The sequence below is a fragment of the Drosophila virilis genome, unplaced genomic scaffold (genome assembly GCF_030788295.1).
Source record: "Drosophila virilis strain 15010-1051.87 unplaced genomic scaffold, Dvir_AGI_RSII-ME tig00001758, whole genome shotgun sequence".
Lineage (NCBI taxonomy): Eukaryota > Metazoa > Arthropoda > Insecta > Diptera > Drosophilidae > Drosophila > Drosophila virilis.
Genome location: NW_027212858.1, coordinates 107858 through 130436, shown reverse-complemented (window position 1 = coordinate 130436; position 22579 = coordinate 107858). Strand labels below are relative to the sequence as shown.

The window sequence follows — 22579 nt, the reverse complement described above, 5'->3', positions numbered from 1 at the left end:
TTAATCATCAGTCAGTCAGGATAAACAATATTATATATATAGATATTATAATAAAACAAGTTAGAGGTTCTAGTCGGGAGCTCCCGACTTTGAAATACCCTGAACACTCTTATTCCAACACCATATGCAGTTCGCACAACGCGCTCGCTTGAAGTAATAAAGATAAATTACAAAACAAAGTTCCCTTGACAGGGTTCGAACTCGCAATTGACCGTATTACTTGCTGGCGACTCTACTCAACCAGCAAAAAAGAAAATAGTTTTCCAGGTATGGCTTGAACTCGCGACAGACCGCACCACTTGCTATGCCCTACTACACAGCCACGCCAATAACTAAGTATTATTGAGAAAAAAGCGAACTAAAATAGCATTACAGAAAAAAGGGATAGTAACAATGCTGTTAGAATGCGATACAATGCGAAGCAGACGCGCATGAATGTTTGTGTGTACATGTATACACAAATTCTTAATGTTTTCGCTAGCTGTGCCATCCAATTGCGCAGTTGCATATAACTTTGGTTTTTTCTTAACCGATCTTTATGACATTTTCTACAGTATCTCTTATTGTACCATAGAATATTTGTATATTCTGAAAAAGTCAATTGCATTTAAATTGTGGCTTAAATTGTTTTACAATAAAAGTTGGGCTATTAACTTGATTTATAGCTGTGGGGTGGTAGCGGCGAGTTGGTGATAGGTGTAAAATGAAAGATTATTGACATACATATAATATTCTAGAAGCAACATATTATGTTCGTTGACTCTATCTCTCAATTTGCTCAAATAACAGGATGTCGATATCGATATTCATCGATTGCTTGTGAGTGGAGTAAGTTATCGATTATCCGAAACAAATACAATATACCCATTTTCAATGGGTTCAGGGTATAAAAAGGCATTAATGAAACTAACATTATTGCAATACCCTGACTTCAGCAAACAATTTTCATACCCACAGATGAAAATAAACATGCATGTGGTGCTGTACTATCCCAAAAGTACAACGGTGTGCAATTGCCGATTGCATACACATCCCAAGCTTTCACACAGGGAGAAAGCAATAAATCAACTACAGAACAGGAATTAGCTGCTATACATTGGACAATAAAACACTTGAGTACATATGTTTATGGAAGGCATTTCTTAGTTAAAAATTACCATAGACCCCTAACCTATTTGTTTTGGATGAAAAATCCCACATCAAAATTAACTAGGATGAGACTAGACTTAGAAGAATACCAATTAACGGTTAATAATAAGAATAGGGGAAAGATAACTAGAGACACTAATTGACATGAATAGGAAGATATTAATGGTTCAAACAAGATCATCAAATCGACAGGAAAACATCTACGCAGATGACAAAACAAAAGTGCAAAGAGATCAAAAATATCTAAAAGAGCCCAATGTCTATGAAGTCGTTAGAAACGACGTAAAAAATTTTGATAAACTTAAATTCGATACAATAAATTGTTTACTTAAAAGAGGAAAACGAATCATTTTACAATTTTTACTTAATGATTTGTACTCCAATGGAAAATTTGACATTGGTCAATTTATTTAGAAGCTGGGATACAAAACATTGCTAACTTACGGTTGTCACCATATGAAAACATTTTCGAATTAATTTAAAAATATGGGCAATAAATATTTAAATACATTAAAAGTAGCGCTACTCACAAAAGTGATACAAATAGACAAGAATTACGAAAGTCAAATTAAAAAAATACTGTCCAAATATCAGGATGATCCTATAGAGGCAGGCCATACAGGGATTACGCGCACCTTGTTAAAAATTAAGAAATACTATTACTGCCCTAAACTCACTAAGGCCATTACAAAGTATGTGAAAACTTGTGTGAAATGCAAATAAGCAAAAACCACAACACATACTAAAAGCCTCAGTGATATTGATGAATACCGCAAATACTGCATTCGATACTGTTTAAATAGACACGATCAGTCCATTACCTCGAACAGAGAATGGCAACAAGTACGCAATTACATTATAGTAATATGCGATCTCACTAAATATCTTGTTACAATATCAGTAACAGATAGTGCAAAAACAGTAGGTAAAGCCAAATTTGAATCTTTTGAACTAAAGTACGGTCCTATGAAGACGTTTATAACGGACAATAGTACTAAAGAAGTCATCGCACATATAACGAATTTATTCGTTTATATATTTCAATTGACAAAGACGATTGGAAATCATGGTTGAAATATTTTATATATTGTTTCTACAATACACCATCGACAGTGCATGAATACTGTCCATACGAACTTGTTTATGGTAGATTACCAACACAATTTATAGAATTTTTTAAACAAACTAGAATTGACCCTTTATATTAACATAGACGAGTACGCAAAAGAATTTAAGTTTAGGTTAGAAATAGCTTATAGGAGAGTAAAAACTCTAGTAGATTTAAGAAAAGGAAAAACGAAAAATATAATACGATAGAAAATGAAACGACATAGAACTAGAAATAGTAAATTGAGTTATAGTTATAATCATTGAAGATAGAAACAACATAAAAGTAGATGTAGGAAAAAAGAAACCCCAAGTAGTAACTGAGAACAGGTTAAAAAAGCTTAACACATAATCATTTTGGAATGGCCATACAATGGAACAAATACATTTAAAAATACAAAAATATATACAAGGTGATTGTATAGTTTTCTGTGCTACAATTTTAATTGTTTTTTTTTTTTTCTCACGAAGACTCAATTATTGGTGTTGCTGCCGAGTAGACGCGGTGGCAAGTGGTATTGTCTGAGACCTACCGAGGAAACATTTATTTTTTTTGTGGCTGGTGTGGCTATTGAGTAGAGTCGTCAGCAAATAATACGGTCATTTGCGAGTTTAAACCCTGCCAAGGGTATAATTTATCTTTATTACTTCAAACAAGCGCATTTGATGCGAGAGTTTTGGGGAGGGTTTTGTGGGACCATTGCCACGTACTCGAAAATAGGTATTCACTTGACCGGAAAAATAGCCCCAACGTGTGTAAATAGTCTTTCTGTAGATAAGCGAGCAATTGACAGCGGCGTGCCCATGATTTGACGATGCAGAAATAGGCGATGCCAGACACAGTGTACACAAGACCGTACTGCACGCTAACAGGGTGTTACTTTTTAACAACATAGTACAAACGGAACATATGTGCCATAGTTTAAAGTGACCGATTGACCATTGAGACTCAGCACCACCTAAAGTTCATGAGCTGGTCATCCAGGATGTCAGCAGCGTTGTATTTTGAAGGTACGTGTCTCCATTTTCTATCTGTTGTTTGATCTTGAATAATGGTTCCCAACAAGTGTCGACTGTATAATAGAGTGCTGTCGCAGCCAATGGAACACAATCTGCGAATCAGATAAGAAATGTGCGCTGACCACTTGACTCTTATCAAGGAAGCGTCAACATCTTGACTGGAGCTACCAAAGATTTAGCCGCCAGAAGCAGACGCTTAGTACGAATTGACGCTAAGTATGTGTCACGATCAGGAGATTTTCTCCAGAACACATATTGATATTTCTAATCAACTTGGTTATTTATAACTTGTGTGACTAACTATATGCTGTGATGTAATGAAACAAAGAAGTTTAAACAGATTTTTTGGTAACGTTGACCAACGATAAGAAAATCAGTCAGTTTAAAAACGCAACTGTCAGGTATGTACAAAATTGGCTCACGTTATCTCAGCCTCGCCACTAAACTGTTTGAAGACGTACAATAATCAGGTCGTTTTCTATTTGTTGTGCTTGCCTTGAGTACATGTCTTCACATAGCCGAACTTCCACATTGATTGATGTTAAAGAATCTTGTATTGCCTCAAAATTCAACAGTTGTTGTACCGAAAACACGCACCATCCAAGCAAAGCTTTCTGGCACATTGTTTCCGAGCTCGATCTGTCCTTCAGCCAGGCTTTAAAAAAAATCCACTGCGCTGAGAAGCAGGTCATTTTCGACCGCAAGTGGCGTATTTGCAAGCAACCTCTAATCTGACGTATCGATTTGCGAATTCGTCTGGTGGGCAATGAGGTTATGGAGAACTGTAGAAATACTTCAAACGGTCAGAAAGGAGATAATCCCTTATGGTACGGATTTCGAATAGATGTTTATAACGGCGTGTATGCAGCCGTTAAGCGAATTGATTTGTAATGAAATTGACTTGCGAACATGAGTCATAGTCATACAGTGCTCAGACTAATTTATACGGACCTGATGAATCTCGCACTAGTACCTGTGCAGTCGCAAGAATGATTTGTCCACCTGCAGATTGTTCATGTGTCTTTATTTCGACGAATCAGCCAGTTTTTTTTTTGGGTTTCGTTGCTGACGGTCGCGCCGGCTCTGCACTAAGTGCGAAGCCAATTATAGTTATTGCACTTCTATGCATTCTACCGTGTCTTATCTCAGCACATGTTTTATCGTCTGCAAGTGGGGTTGGTATCGGTAGTGCGAAAATAATAACATTAGCAGAAAAAGGTGCTGTCATAGTGTTGTGTTTGACAACGCGCAGTCGCACACGTGGGGCCATAAAGCGTTATACAGCGCTTGTCGCTAGAGTTGTTATCAGCAATTTCGTCCTCTGTTTTGGTTATGCTAACAACTGTTTGCAGAGGCAAACCTAAACCAACTGTAGCAAATATTATGATTTCTGGGCAATTGCAATACTTTTCATAAGAAAAATATAGTTTATTGCCTTAAAATGGATGAAAACTCACATTCTCATTTGCATCCAAATAACTGGCTAAGTGAGTATAAGAGGATGAGGGGAATCGCCCATGACTCACCTGCTGAGAAACGAGCAAAAATTATTAGAGATAGAGCATTAAAGATAAATGAAGCCCAGAGCACATCAAGTCACAACGGCCTGACACAGACTAGTAGTAGCTAGCCAATAACAAAAAGCTGCACTTCACATGATACTTGTACTATCAGGCTATCAAAGCCAAGTAGTGTATCCATCTACATGATATCTGCTGCTGGTAGTGTCTGCTCTGCTCAAGAAAACCCAACAAGCTGCTCATTCATGTCTGTTCGAAGGAAGCAAAAAGGAAGAGATAAGGCATCAAGAACAATGAAAACTGCCAAAATTACACCTATTAATATAATAAGTGTTCGTCTAGATTCAGCCCCTACTTCTGACTCTGCGCAATAGATAGACATAGATACGCATCCCTAGCTGCGGAAGCTGACAAAGTCATGGTTCTGGATTCATTATCAGGTAGTGCAGAAAACAGTCCCTAAGCCAGCGAAAATAGTTATAGTTATGTCGTCTCCTAAGCCTCCAGCAATCGGTGTACCCCAAGTTAACAAACTTCACCAGTTGGAGCGGGCACTCAACGCTGTTGTAACAGATAAGAAATACGACGTGCAAACATCCATGTTTGGATTCACTCGTATCACAGTGCTTAAGCGTTTCGATGGGTTGTTAAAACGCTGATCCAACTAAATTGTGTTTTTTTTTGGGCATTTTTTGGATATGCCGAAAAGTCTTTGATTTGCTTCATACCGACAAGAAAAGATGCGCCCATATTTGTTAAACTCTTTAAGAATAAGCTAATTGAGTTTGGGGGTGACTTTCAGCAAGACAACGCCCGAAAGAATGAAAAATACCGTTCTTGCAATGGCCAGCGATCAGCCCGGATCTTAACTCAATAGAAGACCTATGGTTTTACAAATTGATGAGCAACACGACTGACTTCTATGATGATGCTTACAGAACTGATTTCTTAACATATATTAAGATTAAAGGGACCGAGCAATTACGGAGTTCGAAAGAGAGCGAGGCTTCGTACATGTGTATAAGTGCTTATGACATTCAAATAGAAGAGAATTAGCATAATTTTAACATAATCTGCTTTGACATTGCTATTGATACCCTGACTAATGTATATATGAGGTATATGACCGAACATCCCGGCCGCCTTGAAAGAATTATCTTTCAAGAAACAGGTAGAACAGCCAGCTTATGTACTGGCCGGCAACAGAGTCCAGAGGCAGTGAGAATATATGCGACACGAACCCGGTCATCTTTGCCACTCACAACAGACTCAACATGCCCTAATTTCCAGTGTAATGGCGGTGTGTTTTCCTCATGTATGATGACCATAGAGTCAACTGTGAGATTTGGGGAAGCCGAAGTCCATTTTGTCCTGGCTCGAAGCTCGTTCACATACTCCGCAGACCAACGACGCTAGAATTGCTGTTTAGCAGCTGTGATCTGCTCGTAACGATCCAAGTTGGAGATGTTGTTGGTGATAATCTCACGCATCTCCATTGAGAAAGTGTCCTGCAGTGAGAGCGCTGAAGTCGTTGGGATCAGATGATAGCGGTGACAGCGGGCGAGAGTTGAGTACTGCTTCTATCCTAACGACTGCGGTGTTCAGTTCCTCAAAGGTGAACCGGGTGTTAGCGAGGGCACGCATCAGCAGACTCTTTGCGCTCTTGACAGCGGCCTCCCAAGGACCGCCAAAGTGTGGAGCCCTAGGTGGAATAAAATGAAAGGTAATCTCTTCAGAGGAACAATATGATAGGATAGCATCTTGAGTGCTAGAACATAAGCTTCTGTAACTCGAGTAGCTTGTTGGAAGCTCCGACAAAATTTGTGGCGTTGTCACAATAGATGTGCGATAGTGGTCCACGACGGGCAACCATGCGTTTCAACGATTCCAAAAACTTATTCGTTGAAACATCTGACACGATTTCAATGTGAAAGGCCTTTACGGCCATACAGACATATATGGCAATATAGGATTTTGTGGGACCCTTGCCACGTATTCGAAGATAGGTGTTCACTGGACCGCAGAAGTCGAACCCATGACTTGACGAAGTAGAACTGGACGATATCTGACACAACGTACGCAAGAACGAACAATGCTGCGTGGTAAAGCTCTTGCGTTTATGACCCAGAATTGAAGCCACAGCAGTCCAACTAATGCCTTTGGTGCTGCATGGTAATTGCGCAAGTGAAGATGCCGAACATAATTGTGGACAAATTGCGATTCCTTGGGAACAATTAAAGGATGCCTTTGATGAGAGGAGATATCAGCATGCTCGTGTCTGCCGCCAACCTTAATGAACTCGTATCCAGAAGAGTCATCTATGAAGGGTCTGAGGAATTTCAGATTGCTTTTCAAATCTCTCTGTTTCCTTAGCAATGGCAAATCTTCCTTGAAATATTGCTGTTGGATGATCCTGATGATGCAGTGCAACGCGTGGCGAAGTTCTTCTGGGCATGGCGGCGAAATTTCGACAGGGTGTTCCTTTTTGGCAATATGGTAAAACCGGAACATATATGCCATAACTCGAAGCGCCCGGATGTATGAACTAGCTCCGCTCAGCCAGTAAAGAATTGAATTACTTTCAATAATTGCAGCAAATGTAGACTTCCGTTTTTCAGCATCGATGATGTCCACGTCCAAATCATTGTCTCGGAATCACGCAGAAACGCAGGTCCTGTAAACCAAATTGATTGCTGGAGCTCATTAGCTGGGCATCCACGTGACACGATGTCAGCAGTATTCAATTTTGACGGTACATGTCTCCACTTTCCATCTGCTCTTAGATCTTGTATAATGGATACTCTATTTCCAACAAATGTCGACAAGGTGATAGAGTGTTGTTGCAGCCAGTGCAAGACAATCTGCGAATCAGACCAGAAATGCGCGCTGTGCGGCTTGCCGATGAATATGTTTTTGACAGTTGTATATAAATTACTCAAAAGTTGAGCTCCGCTTAACTCTAATCAAGGAAGCGTCAGCTTCTGAGTGCAGGAGCCACCCGTGATTTAGCAGTCAGAAGCTGAACCTGGACATTGCCATACGATAATGATTTTCGAGACGATAATGATTGGTGCCAGCAATCCTAATGGATCGAACAGAGAAGACGCAGTCGAGAGAACAGTCCTCTTTGTGACTGTTGAATATAATTTTTTGTGTTTAAATTCAAATAGTAGCACATCACGACGTTCATCCCAAGCTACGCCTAGTGCGCTTGTGCCAGCGTTTTCATCCAAGTTTAAATCCTTTACCGATTCGTCGTTCCTGATGGCGGGATGATTGGAGTGCCACTTAACCAATGGGAAGTGTCCTCGGCGAAGTATCTCGGTGACCTCGTGTTTGATATTCTGCAACTCGATGAGCTCGTTTGCTCCGCATAGCAGATCATCAACATAAAACGATGATTTTACAATGGATGCGCCAATGGGAAACTCGTTCACATGCAGATCTGCCAGATATTGCAAACTGTGAACTGCTAACTATGGGGCCGAGGCCGTTCCATACGTCACTGTATTTAGCTCAAAGGTCTGCAAATCAGTATCACGAGATGCTCTCCAATATATATATTGAAATTTCCGATCCACTGGGCTGACTAAAACTTGTCTATACATTTTCGTAACGTCCGCTGTGATGGCGTAACGAACCAATCGAAAACGAAGGAGAAGTATATACAGATCTTCTTGAAGTGTTGGGCCAACGAGAAGCAAATCATTCAATGACTGCACGACTCGTAACTTCGTTGATGCACTGCTGGGTTTAAAAACACAATGGTGAGGTATATAAAAGTGTGGCTCACTTAATCTCGGATTCGTCGCCAAAGTCATATGGCCAAGATCATTATATTCTTTCATGAAGGCTACATATTGCGATTGAGCAGTAGGCACATTGGATCTCCCTTGAAAGGTAGACGCACAACAATCCTGCCGTTATTCGTCTGTGTTGTCCTTGAATACAGCGATGTTCTGGATTGATTGACTTTGGAGAATTTTCTAGAGCATCAATGCTCCACAGTAATTGAAGATTTTTGTCAATTGACTCCTCCACAGAAAGCAAGCACGTTGATGACTGCTTAGCTGATTGATGACGATACTTGCCAGACACAACCCATCCAAGCAACGTTTTCTAAAGGACTGGCAAATTGTCTCCGAGCTTAATCTGTCCAAAAGCCAGGCATTCGAAAAATGCCTCGGTACCGAGAAGGAGATCAATCCGACCTGCCCTGTGGAAAGTTTCGTCCATCGATTTCCGAATCCGGCTGGTAGGCAATGTTAGACGTTATGCACAACAGTAGTGCTACTTCAAATGGTGACAAACGAGATTTAATTCCAGTAGTTGTACAGCTGTTAATTTTAGTCGAGGTCTCCCCTATGCTGCGAATTTCGAAATGATGCTTATCACTTGAACAGTTATAAAATTGACTTGGGAACATGAGTCAAGCAATGCTCTGCCTTGTTTATACGCCCCTGATGAATCTCGCACTAGTACCTTTGCAGTAGCAAGAATTATTTGTCCACCTGGCGATTGATTCATATGCGAGTGCGTTGCAGCAGGAGTCGTTGTTGAGGACATTTGCGCTATGGATGATGGCGATGTAGACGATGGTGATGCAGGCGGTTGGCCAAAATGCAGAAGCGTGTGATGGCGATGCTTGCAGCTTCGACAACGATTGTTAGACTGACACTGAGCCATCCGATGCAAAGTCCAACATTTTTTACGACTCCGTACTTGAGTTTAGGACTCATGTCTTGAAACTGAGAACATTGTACAATTTTATGGTCGGAGCTGGAACAAACAATGTATGTTGGATTAGTAATAGCAAATGATAATCTCTTGCTACACGTGTTTTTGTTTCGAAGAATCAGCCATTCGATACGATGCAATGCCGCTTGATTGCAGAAACTGAAAATGACGTTCCAAAATAGTTGTGCAGTGCGCCCAATTTGGCAATGTACGTAAGTCAAAAGACTCATTCCACTTGTTACGAGTTTGTTGGTCACATTTTCCGATGACGATGAATATGAACATGGCTTGGGCAATATCTGATCCGGTACCCAATGACGATAATGATGAATACAGGGCTGACGCATTGTCCAGCAGACTGCGCAGCTGATTTCCGTCCGGTTTGTCGACTGGCTGTAGATTTAATAGTGATTCTATTGTGTCTAAAAATGTAAGTGTAGGATTGTCATAACGTTCACTTAAACGAGCAAGAGCCTTGGGATAATTTTCCTGAGTCACTTGGAATGCCTTTACTGCCTGTAGGGCAGGGCCCTTCAAGCAATTCAGCAGATGATTAAACTTTTCAATGTTCGAAAGAGAGTACTCACGACCGATAATCTGATTGAATGATGTAATAAAGTTTTTAAACTCTGCTCGTTTCCTATCAAATACAGGCGGAGCCAATCGAGGAAGACTCGATGGCGGCGAAGAGCGAATTGGAGCAGGGTTAGAAAATGAGGTGCTGTGCAGTACATCATCCAGTTGGGATTGGATGGACAATTTGATACTTACATATGTGTCTTCCACCTCTGCACGTCCATTGTCCTGAGGATCTACCAATTCAATTTCAGATTGTACTTCCAAAAATTTTTTAATGTATATCTCCAACATGTCCAAACGTAATTGTAGCTCACCGTGTGATAATCTTTTTTCACTGCCATCGACCTCAGTAGACACTCTTACAACATCCTCTAAGTATGCGATATTCCGTTTTATGTTCGCTCGCTTACGTAAGTTTGCTTCAAGAGTTGACATTATGTTTCGAGAATGTTGTGATCACCGATGTGACCGAGCGACAGTTTTGATACTGGCAAATTTTCACAGCCTAACTTTAACCTGATAATGTCGCTCTCACCAATGTGAGCGAGCGACAGTTCAAACAGCTAAGACTTGTATATGTTGCGCTCACCGATGTGAGGGTCGCTTGCAGTGATGAAGCAAAATGCAGTGAACAAGCAGAGGCAGCGAGCTTCCAGTGACGAAGCAACAGTAACGAGAATGTAACAGCAAAGCGAAGGTAGCGAGTTTCCAGCGACGAAGCAACGGCAACGAGAAAGGAGATGTGAGGCAAAGGCAATGAGCAATCAAACTCAGAGCGTATCCAGCGCAAAGTAACGGTTACAAGAATGCAGTAGCGAAGCAAAGGTAGCGAGTTTCCAGCGACGAAGCAACGGCAACGAGAAAGGAGAGCTGGCCAAATGTTGCTGTCGATGCTGTATTTTGCGAGGAGTTCGATAAAACCTTTTCCCAACGAAATGTTGTGCGGCAACGATATGCCGTCAACACGACTGACTTCTATGATGATGCTTACAGAACTAATTTCTTAACATAAATTAAGATTAAAGGGACCGAGCAAATACAGAGTTCGAAAAAGAGCGAGGCTTCGTACATGTGTATGAGTGCTTATGACATTCAAATAGAAGAGAATTAGCATAATCTTAACATAATCTGCTTTGACATTGCTATTGATGCCCTGACTAATGTATATAAGAGGTATATGACCGAACAGACCTTATTAACTTAATGCCTACAAGACTAAACAAATCAAATATATTAATAAACTGTAAAATGCACATATACTTAATTCCTAAGATATCATATTACTTCTTTTGTTTGTTTGTTTTTTTTTTTTTTTTTTTGTTTGTATGAACACATAATTCGATTTTTTTTATTTTCGTTACTTTTTATAAGTACAACAATATAAAAACATGTAAGAGGTTCTAGTCGGGAGCTCCCGACTTTGAAATACCCTGAACCCTCTTATTCCAACACCGAGTGCAGTTCGCGCAACGCGCTCGTTTGAAGTAATAAAGATAAATTTAAAAAAATAAGCCAAAAAGACCGGCACGACGAAGATCTAATACCCTTGCACACCCAACCGTTTCATCATGCTTATATTGTTTTATAAGAAGCACAGGGAAAATATTTAGTGCCAAGTTTGGTCAAGATATCTTGATAAAAAGGTTTTTAACAAATATCTAGTTTTGCACCGATCGTTCCTATGGTGATGTAAATAAGATTTTGTAACAACGAAGGGAGCATAGTGAAATTTTAAAATGCCGTGTTTAATCAAGACACTAGTTCGCAAAGAAACAGACAGACGGACAGGCGGACTTTGCCATATCGACTCGGCTGTTGATGCTGATCAAGAATATATATACTTTAGGGGGTCGGAGATGTCTCCTTCTATGCGTTACGACTAAATTATAATACCCTCGGCAAGGGTATAAAAACAGTTAGCCCGGTAGGGTTCGAGCTTGCGACAGACCGCACCACTTGCATCACGTCTACTCAACAGCCACACCAATAATTAAGAATTATTGAGAAAAAACACAGAAAACAATCGTAATTACAATGCTGTTGATAGAATTCGAAGCAGACGCTCATTAATGTGTGTGTGTACATGTATACCGAAATTCTTGAAGTATTCGCTAGCTGGTGGGCAATATAAGTTGGGTTATTAACTTTATTTATAGCCCTGAGGTGGTAGCGGGAAGATGGCGATAGGTATAAGATGAAAGATACTTAATATATATGTAATATCCTATAAGCAACATATCAAGTTTGGTGACTCTCGCTCTTAAAGTTTTCAATTCGCTCAAATGACCGGATGTCGGATGTCGATTTTTAATCGATTGCGTGGAAACGGAGTTAGTTATCGATTATCGGAAACAGATTCGATCTGCGCAGGCACTAGAAGGACCTACAGCTAACATTTTCTTTAGATCTTATGGGTTCTGATATCCTATACGAACAGACGGACGGACGGACAGACGAACAGACGGACATGGTTAGATCGACTTGGCTATTGATGCTGATCAAAAATATATGTATTTTATAGGGTCGGAGATGACTTCTTCTGCCTGTCACACACATTTGCTCAAATACATAATATCCTTTTTACCCATTTCAATGGGTTCAGAGTGTAATAAAGTTCCTTTTGTGTTACATACATTTTTTTAATAAATTGTCGATGCACATATACTTATTTCCCTGATGTAAAGTTCCTTGGTTTTTGGTTCAGCGAGAATGTAGCGGCGAATCAAAGGCAGCGAGAATAAAGCAATGTCATTTTTCACGGGTGCAGAGAAGACAATGCAGGTGGCCAAATATTAGTGTTGATCCTGTAATTGAAGAGTTCGACGAAACCGATATGCTTACGAGCATTGCGAAGTGTATGCAACAACTCCACAAAATGTCCTTTTATAAATTTACGCACACCCTAGCGCCAAAATGATGGATCAAATCCATTTCTTGATCTTCAAAAATATAATTTCAAGTAGGCGGAACTGGCTGGTGTAAAGTTTTTGTTTAAATGCTTGGTTGATAATGCGTACAGAACTGATTTATTAGCATAACCTAATATTAAAAGGTTGCAGCTGATTTTGCCTCATTCAGAAGGAGGCCAGCTGTCTGACCTGGGGACATATACAAAAGCTTCTTGTAGTTAAAACCTAATTTCGTCCGAAAACAAGCGACATAAATCAACCAGAAAAATTAACTGCTTCGAGGAATGTCGACAAATGATGTTGCTAAGCCCAATTAGACATCCTTTCATTCATAATTTGCCCTTACTGACTGCCGGATAACTGCAAGCCTGGTATCAATTGAATTACTCACGAGCTCTAATTTTCTGCTTGTTGACTACAAAAGCTGAATTTACGCCATCCGGAGGGTGTCAAGCATCGTTGCCTATCTGAAATCAATATTGAAACGACAAAAAATATTCCAGTCGATGGACTACTCCATGATGCAAATATCCCCAGCAAGTGGCTGAAAGAATCTTTTCTCCAGTATTTTTTCCATTAAAAGTTGATTATGCACTGTGGTGTTTATACCCAATGTAGGCAAAGCCTCTTTTGCAAGCCATCATTGGTTTATGTGTTCATTGTGACAACCATGAAGAGGGTACTTATTTCCCATTTTAGAAGCACTATGGTGTAGTCTTCTCAAGCTCACTCAAAGAAAACACGGATCCACTGAAACAGTTTGCAAGCTATCTCTTCGTCAATGCAAACAAGTGAGAGAGTAGCACGCAAAGTTATGGACGCTTCAAAATATTTAATCCCCCCAACATCCCTTCCATACTCCCATTCTGTCCAGGGAAGAATTAAATTTTTACGTCTTACACGTCAAAGTAACAAAAAAAGTGGGAGAAGTATATGCATTTATTCCGATGGCCAAGCAGCTATTAAGTCTCAGCAAGTGCCACCAGTAAGCTGCAGCAACACGAAGGATAAGCTGCCCTCGACTATCGTGTTAACCCTACTTATACACGAACATGTCTATGCCTCCTGCTTACATTCCCAACAAATTTTATAAATTCGAAATTGTTAAGACTACAATAACATTTTCTTTCTTACCTCACGTTGCAGCTTACGGCGCTCAACTTTCAGTTCAGCCTCTGCCTTTTCGGCTGCTTCTGCCGTGCTTTTATAACGTATAACTTGTGTTTCAGATCGTGCTAAGTTAGCTTGGAGACTAGCGATTTCCTGTTCAGCTTTTTGTAGTTTATATTTATAATCTGATATGATTTTATTTGATTCTCCTGTGAAAAGCATATTACGATAAATTTAAGCTATATTTTTACTTTATTTAAGACTTACTTTGAACCTCATAGTCATCATCGTACCTTAAAGAGCCACACAACGAACTTCCGCGTCCAACTCTACCTTCACTTTTAAATGCACCTAACTGTTCATGAAGCTTTTGTATTTCATTCAGAAGTCTCTGATTTTCCTCTGCAAACTTTTTGAGTCTAACATCTGAAAAGACAGTTTTTAATCATAGCTTTTTATGTTTACTTAGTCATACCAAAGACAATATAAACACTAAGATGAGTAACGCCCATACATTTGAATGCGACGCGAAATTTCTAGTCTGGCCTTTCATCTGGCCTTTGAGGCTTCGTACGGCATGCCTGCCGACTAGTTGTTCGTTCTCCAAAGACCAGACGAACGAATGCCGAAGTCGTGGCTTGCTGATGCTGACACGAGTTACGAAGTTAGTCGCCAGCCTGCCTTCAGCAAAGCAGGTCGATGATGCTTTGCGTCGCTTCGTTTTCGAAGTACATTGAACGAAAATATTTAGAACTTACGATCAACGCAAAGTGCTTGTGCTTTATTCATGAAAAATGATAAATGATATATTACCCTAGATATTAACGATTAATTTTACAGGAAAATTTAAGAACTTATATAATTTTTACACAAGGCGCTTCTTGCGCAATAACTATGCTAAGAAAATAGCATACATAGATTGATTTCACTTTTCTTTTTGGACAGTGTATGCTCGAGAAAAGGGCTTGTCTTAGCCAATAGCGTGAGTGCACCTTTGGTTGTATGCGTGAATTATACATGCATAAGAACTTTAAAGTGTGTATGTATGTGTTGTTATTAACTGCTCTGGCTTTAGCTGGCAAGAAATTAATTTTGTTAGTTTTCTAGCGCAGATCCTGATCTATCCTAAATTTGTGTTGATATATGAATGAATTTTGTGTACTGAGGTTGGCTCCGCAGAAAATATGTATTTCTAGTCGATGCAAATATTTACATCATTTCTTTAAATTTAATTAATATTATTTTAATTCTCCAATTAAGAAGAAAAAGAGTGCTAAAAAATACAATTACATTTCAAGTCGACTCGAAGGTCATATTAGGCTTTGACCATATTATAATTATAATGGCCACCTCGCGGTGTTCCCTGGGTACCGATTTTGCATCGGTAGCTGATTCGAGCGACGACTTTGTTCTTTATAATTCGAACAAAAAATAATAAAATAAAAATTAATTAAATGTATCTTTGAAAACAACAAATTTGCCCTTTTATTTCCTTAATTTATTTAATTAATATTTTGAATATAAAAAATTACATAACTATTTGTATCGACTTAAAAATACATATTTTGTACGGAGCCAACCTCTGTACACAAAATGCATTCATATATCAATAGAAATTTTTGGTAAGTCGTGATCTGCGCTAAACACCTAAGAAAATTGTTTCTTTGCCAGCCAGAGACTTTGCCAGAGCAGTGGATAACAACACATTCAAATATGCTGTTATGTATGTATATTCAAACGCATACAAACATAATTGCTTGCACGGCCCTCAAGAGAGCAAATTCTATTTTTAGCTTTTTGTTTCTCGGATGTAAGAGCGCAATGCTACACATTTCGTTTTCGTTCTCAATTTTCAAAAAGTCAAGCTGCATAGTAGCATTTTGTTGTATGGCGTTACTCATCTTAGTGTTTATATTGTCTTTGGTCATACTTACCAAGAGAACCCTGTACGGTTGACAAAATATTGGCGTTTTCAACACTCACTAGAGCCCGTTTAGCGTCACTGCCATCACTATTCTCAATGGAAACAATAATAAGACCGTGCTCTTCTATTAGTGCATCTCGCTCGCATAACTGGCCTTGCACTAGGCTTAATTCCAGTGTTGTGCGTTCCAAGTTGCGTTTGAGGGTATTGCAATCGCGAAGTTTGTTTTTGAATTCCCGCTGCAGTTGCGCGAAAGATTCCTCCATTGTTTCACTTTTATCTTTGAGTAGCTTCACTTCATAGGTTTGAGATGAGCGGTCGTTGTCTAGTTGGGCATTCGTTATCATAGCCTTTCGAAACCGTTCTTCGACTTCCTGAAATAAAAAAAAACCAAATTAGAACATAACTGGTGGACAGTTTTAATACAGAGTTAAATTACAAATACACTTAAAAAAAAACGAGGAAACAGAATATTTTGCCATATAAGATCCTACTTTTACACCGATCTTTCCTATCGCAGCTATATTATATATGTTAGGAGCATATTGTAACGCATAGCAGACATCGCCGACCCCCTAAAGTATATTAATTCTTGATCAGCATCAACAGCCGAGACGAAAAAGTGATGTTCGTCTGTCTGTATCTCTGCAAACTATTCTCTAAGTTTTAAAGCTGTCGCATGAAACTTTGTAAAAGTCCCTCTTTCTGTTGCACACAGTACATATGCCGGAACCGGCCGGATCGGACGACTATATCCTATAGCTGCATCGGGCGAAAATTAGGATCTTGTATGAAAAACTTTTTTATTTATCTAGATATCTTATTCGGTATTTAGTGTTTGAATGTGCGTCTCATATATATACACAACCCTATCAACATCGGACCTCTATATCATATGGCTCCCATAGGAACGATCGGTCGAAAACTAAGTTTTCAAAATATATGAAGCAAACTCGTCATTGCTAGTTTTTACTATGCTTGCTAAATTTATGGAAAATCTTCTTTACATCGGACCACTATATCATACTTCTCTTACAAAGAACTTTATTTTTTTAAAGATATCTTAATCATACTCGGAATTCACTATTTTCTCTGTGCTTCTTATATACGGGCAAAGCGTTATGAGCAATATGAAAAGGTTGGGTCTGCAAGGGTAAATCGGCGTGCCAAGGATAGCACTTCTTCCTTGTTATATTTGAAGCCGGTTATCGGACCTAGACTATATATAGACTATAATCTTGCTGGTTGGTTTGTAAAATACGTAAAAGAAAACTACAAGCGGAATGGTTAATATAAGGCACAGTTAATTTGACTACATTTTAGAGATTAAGGTGTAAAACTACTTGTATAGGGACGCTGAAGGTTATTTTTTTAATCAGCACACCCGTTATTATTGTAGATAGAAAAATCATACAAGGAAAATTTTACGATGTTTTGAAGATTACTAAAGTATGATGATAACCACTGAACATCTGGATTCTAGTTTAATCCACCATGAGCGAATGACAAGCATTGTTACAGTACAGAATCTATTCTGTATTTATGAAACTAATGAATTGGACAAACAATATAAACAAAAGTTCCTAAATTACTGAAAACGGTCGTTACGTAGAATTCAAATTAAAATACGGAACGATATTTAGGCTATAAACATTATTACCTGTGCTATTAACTAAGGCTGCAAAACAAAATTATTATCGGTGGTTCACGGTTCGAACTAACATCACGTCAAATCTCGGTTTTCTTTAATTTTTTATTAAACATTATTTCCAAATTTACTTCCTTTACGCAGCTCTTCGGCTAGCTCTCATTGCGGGCAGACGTCAGTTTTCTTATCAGCTCTCTCTCTTATCTGTGATCTTATCTGTGTATTTCCTTGCGAACCACGCGGTCAATCATTAATTGTTTTTTCTCACATTCTTTCCCGAGTGCAGTTAAGTTTTTGCTCTCATACCTAAACCTTTATTTATCCAACTATGGGGCGTCCCCCTCCGGCCACAAACCTGAGGGGCAATCAGTTTGCGTTGCTCTATGATAGCCTCCAGTGAAAAAGAAAAGAGACAAAAAGTCGACATGACATTCCCCGAACTGCCAACAATATCTCCCGAAAACCCCACGTACATTGTAATCGCATCCAAAAACAACGAGAAAAAAATCTCAGATTTCTCTTGTATTGCCGTTTACAACGCATTACGTCTAATATCTAAAAACATCACCTCCATCACCAGCTTGCGTGACGGCAACTTACTGATGCTAGTTAAAAATCAAAGCGAGGCCGACAAATTCATCAACTCACCTTCGTTACCGGGCATTTACGACATCACATGCAACATGCATGCAACTCTAAGCCAAGTTAAAGGCACAATATACGCTCCATATCTCTCCGATATCCCCAACGATGAAATCATAGATGAGCTGAGATCCCAAAAAGTCAGTGATATCTTCAAATTCACCAAAACCACGGACACAGGCACTAAACCCTCTGGAGTAATTCTGCTCACTTTTGATCTATAACACCTTCCCAGCAAAATTGATATTGCATAGCATGCGGTTAAGATACGGGAGTACATACCAAACCCAATGAGGTGCAAATCTTGCCAGCTGCTAGGCCATACAGCCAAACACTGCGAAATCAAACCACGTTGTGTGAATTGCGCTTTACCTCCCCATTCGCCGGACACCTGCACACAATCGAAATGCTTTAACTGCTTAGAAGAACACCCATCCTCCTCGCCAATGTCCCAAATGTCAGCAGCAGAGAAATACTGAATATCAAGACTACAAAAAATGAACAATGCGCGAAGACAAACTACTGTTCAATGGAAAAACAACTAAGCAATCCAATTCTACGCTGCAGTAGCGAATGCGGGACACTATAGTAACTCAAAAACATCCTAACAAAACAAAAACAACAACACTAGTCCAAATCACAACAAACCAACCAAAGATAACACAATGCCTGATGTTAATAAAGAGACAACAACAACAACACCACTGAACACCTCCTCCACGCTGACCTATTAGCAAAATCAACAGAAAAATAACACAAACGGAACATTAGATGATGACTACGAGAGTCTTGGCCTCTCGCCCAAAACTACTCAAATCCTAAAACGACTTAAGTCCAACAAAAATAAAAAGATTTATAATTCAAACCTCCCAACTACTTCTACCAATTTAAAAGAAAATGAATATGTCAACATATCAGATGATCCTATGGATGATTCTGATATATAAACTGAACTTAACTTTTTCCATTGCATATATTATCCATTTTATCTCTTCCAATGACCCTTAAGATTTTACAATGGAACATAAACGGATACTTCAACAATTACATTGAACTTTCATTATTAATTAAACAAACAAACAAACAATCCAGATATTATATGCCTACAAGAGACTAATCTTAAATTTAATAATTCTTAAGTTGCAACCCCCAAACCATTTATTGGTTATTTTTTCAACAATTCTTTCATTATCTATGCGAAGCATGGCGTTGGTATACTTATAAGGCAAAACATCCCACACAAAACTATCAATTTGATCTCACCCACTTGCTCCATGGGCAGCTTTTATCCCACCCGAATATAATAATATTCAATTCTTATATACCCCCAACCAAAGACTATTAGCTACAGATTTAATAAATATTATAGAGTCAGTCCAAAAACCTATAGTTTTTGTAGGGGACTTTAACGCTTGGAGTTCGCTTTGGGGGTCCTGTTCCCAGAACCTCAAAGGTTATTAAATTGCAGATTTTATAGTCAAAGCAAACTGAGCCATTCTAAATGACGGCTCTGCCACCCACCATTCTACCCACAACTCCTTTACTAACATCGACCTAAGTATGGCGTCCGCAACCGTGGTACCATTCTGTGAATGGTCCATTGGCCAAAACTTACACGGGAGCGATCATTTCCCTATTACTATTAACCTTCGCACACATATTAAACCTGAAAAATTTCCGCTTTCAATTAGGTTCAAAACCGACCATGCCAACTGGAGTACCTTCCAATCTGTCTGCAAAAATCACTTTCAGTTTCCTTCGGCCAACGATCTGAAGCTCTTCGCTGCCAGAATTTCGAAAACCATAAAAACAGCAGCCAAGGTAGCCATTCCACAAACTAATACCAAAAAACAGATAATGTACCCTGCTTGGTTTAGCAGTCAAGTCAAGTCTCCAAGATCTGAGAAAACAAAAGCAAGTTCTTTGACACATCTATAAATCTTCTCAAAACTGTACCAATCTAGTAGCTTACAAAGAAGCAAGAGCCCTGTTTAAAAGAGAAGCTATTAGGGCAAAACGAGAATCTTTTAGCAGTTTCATCTCTAAAATAAACCCACTTTCCACAACCAAAAAAAATATGGGCAGATATCAACAAATTAGTAGGGATTTTCCCAGGGCCTTTTAAATCCATTAGAGATATTAATGTAGAGCTCCAAAATTCAGTAGACATTGGCAATGCATTTGGAGCTATGTGGTCCAATTATTCCAGGGATGAAAACTTCTCAAATGCGTATAAAGTTAATAAGGAAAACGTTCTCTCTCAGGCATATCTGCCCAAACACATATCCTCAAATGCTAAGTACCTTGAATCTCAGTTCACAATGATGGAAATAGAATTAGCCCTTCATCACGCTAAAGGGAAAACTCCTGGGTATGACCGCATCTCGTACAATATGGTTCGAAACTTACCAATAGAAGGAAAGAAAAGAATACTAGAAATGTACAACATAATGTAAGATGGGGGTAATTATCCGCACGCGTGGAAAACGGCTACAACTATCCCAATCCTTAAACCAAACAAACCTTCCCACGAATTATCATCCTTTTCGTCCCATATCCCTACTCTCCTGCTTAAGCAAAACACTGGAAAAAATTCTTGCCAAAAAGATGATGTGGTTTATATCTAAAAATAAACTTATCAGCCCCAACCAAACTGCATTCAAACAACAGCACAGTACCATTCACTCCCATTGCATATCCATCATTACGCGTCAGATACCCTTTCAACCAGAAATCACGGAACCATCCTGGCTAATGATTTCGAAAGGGCATTTGAGCGCGTTGGAGTGCACACAGTACTGGAGCAACTTTCCCGGTGGGAGGTTGGTCCTAAGACCTTCAACCTCGTGAAGGCTTTCATGACGAAGCGATCCATTCGTGTTAGAGTTTATAACACCTTAACTAAGTTCTATAAATTACACAACGGTATACCACAAGGGTCTCCACTATCGGTAGTTTTGTTCACGATTGCCTTCAACTCCCTCAATAACATAATACTAAAACATAAGAAAATACAACTCTCCGCGCGCGCGGACGATGTCATTATCTTTAGTAACTGCAAAAATACAAATTTACTCTTCCTTATAATTTAATTATCATTATATCATTATTATATATATCATTATTATAGAATGGGGAAAAGTCTCAGGAGCCACTCTTGCTTTAAACAAATGTAAACTGTTCCATATTTAAAAAAAACAACGTTGTATATATCTAAGTTTAACTGTAAATAACATAACAATAGAATATACATTTACTATTAATGTTCTTGGCCTTACGCTCGACAGAAGACTCATGGTTAAGCAACAAATGTGTTAATCTTAGAGGTAGTCTTAACAAACGCCTTAATATCATTCAGTTCCTTGGGTCCAAGCGTTCCCTTGTCCATCCAACATCACTAATTCATGCCACAAGAGCCTTAATACTGGCCAAAATCGACTATGGGTTGGCAATCTATGGATGGTGCGCGCCATCCAACATCAAATTGTTCTCCCCCGCATACCATGCAGCAGTACGGCGTAGCATTGACGCCTTTAACTGAAGCGGGTCTTCGTGAAATACAGACGAGAACTGCGCAACTGACTTTCAAACTCATCCCTAAGATTTTTTGCTCGACCAACCCAATTCTGCTTAAAGACTAAAAAGGGACGAAATGACACAATGGCACACTTATGTCCTTAGATTTAAGCAATTTAATCTGAACAGAAGACATTGCAGTGTTATCACTCAGCTCAGAACTGGGCACACCGCCTTAACCCACGACCACCTGCTTAAAGGAAAAGCCAATCCCAATTGCCCAAAATGCGGGAGAGAATTATCAATCCAACACATATTGAATAACTGCCCACAACTTAATAACATTAGGACTTGTCTATTTAGCCAAATTCAACCTACCTCTCTTCTTACCACACCTACTCACAATAATGTAAAATTGCTTATCAAATTCTTAGACACCAATAACATACTAAATAGCATATAATAATATATAAATTAATATAATGTACATATAATACTAAAAATAATTTAACTGTCGAGTCGATGGCCTTAGTAGCTAGCACTCCCTCCTGTAAGTTATTATATTATTTTTTTTTGTATAATAATTAATTACGTAAAATAAATAAATAAATTACTTCCTTTAAAAATAACACCCGCAAAATTGCATAATAAACAAGTAAGAGGTGTTTCTTCAATCGGACCCGAATCGACCGCACTACTTGCCACCACCTCTACTCAG

At 39.0% G+C, this 22579-nt stretch overlaps 1 protein-coding gene across 1 annotated transcript in view; it reads right to left on the bottom strand.

Annotated features, from left to right (window-relative positions):
- Positions 1-22579, bottom strand: part of LOC6635287 (leucine-rich repeat flightless-interacting protein 2) — an 82524-nt gene that overhangs the window by 28038 nt on the left and 31907 nt on the right. Inside the window, exons 3-5 of the mRNA XM_032433413.2 lie at positions 16066-16429; positions 14399-14557; positions 14156-14340 (exon numbers count right to left, since the gene is read on the bottom strand). Of these exons, the coding sequence (XP_032289304.1) occupies positions 14156-14340; positions 14399-14557; positions 16066-16429 (708 nt within the window). The remainder of the gene's footprint in view (positions 1-14155; positions 14341-14398; positions 14558-16065; positions 16430-22579) is intronic.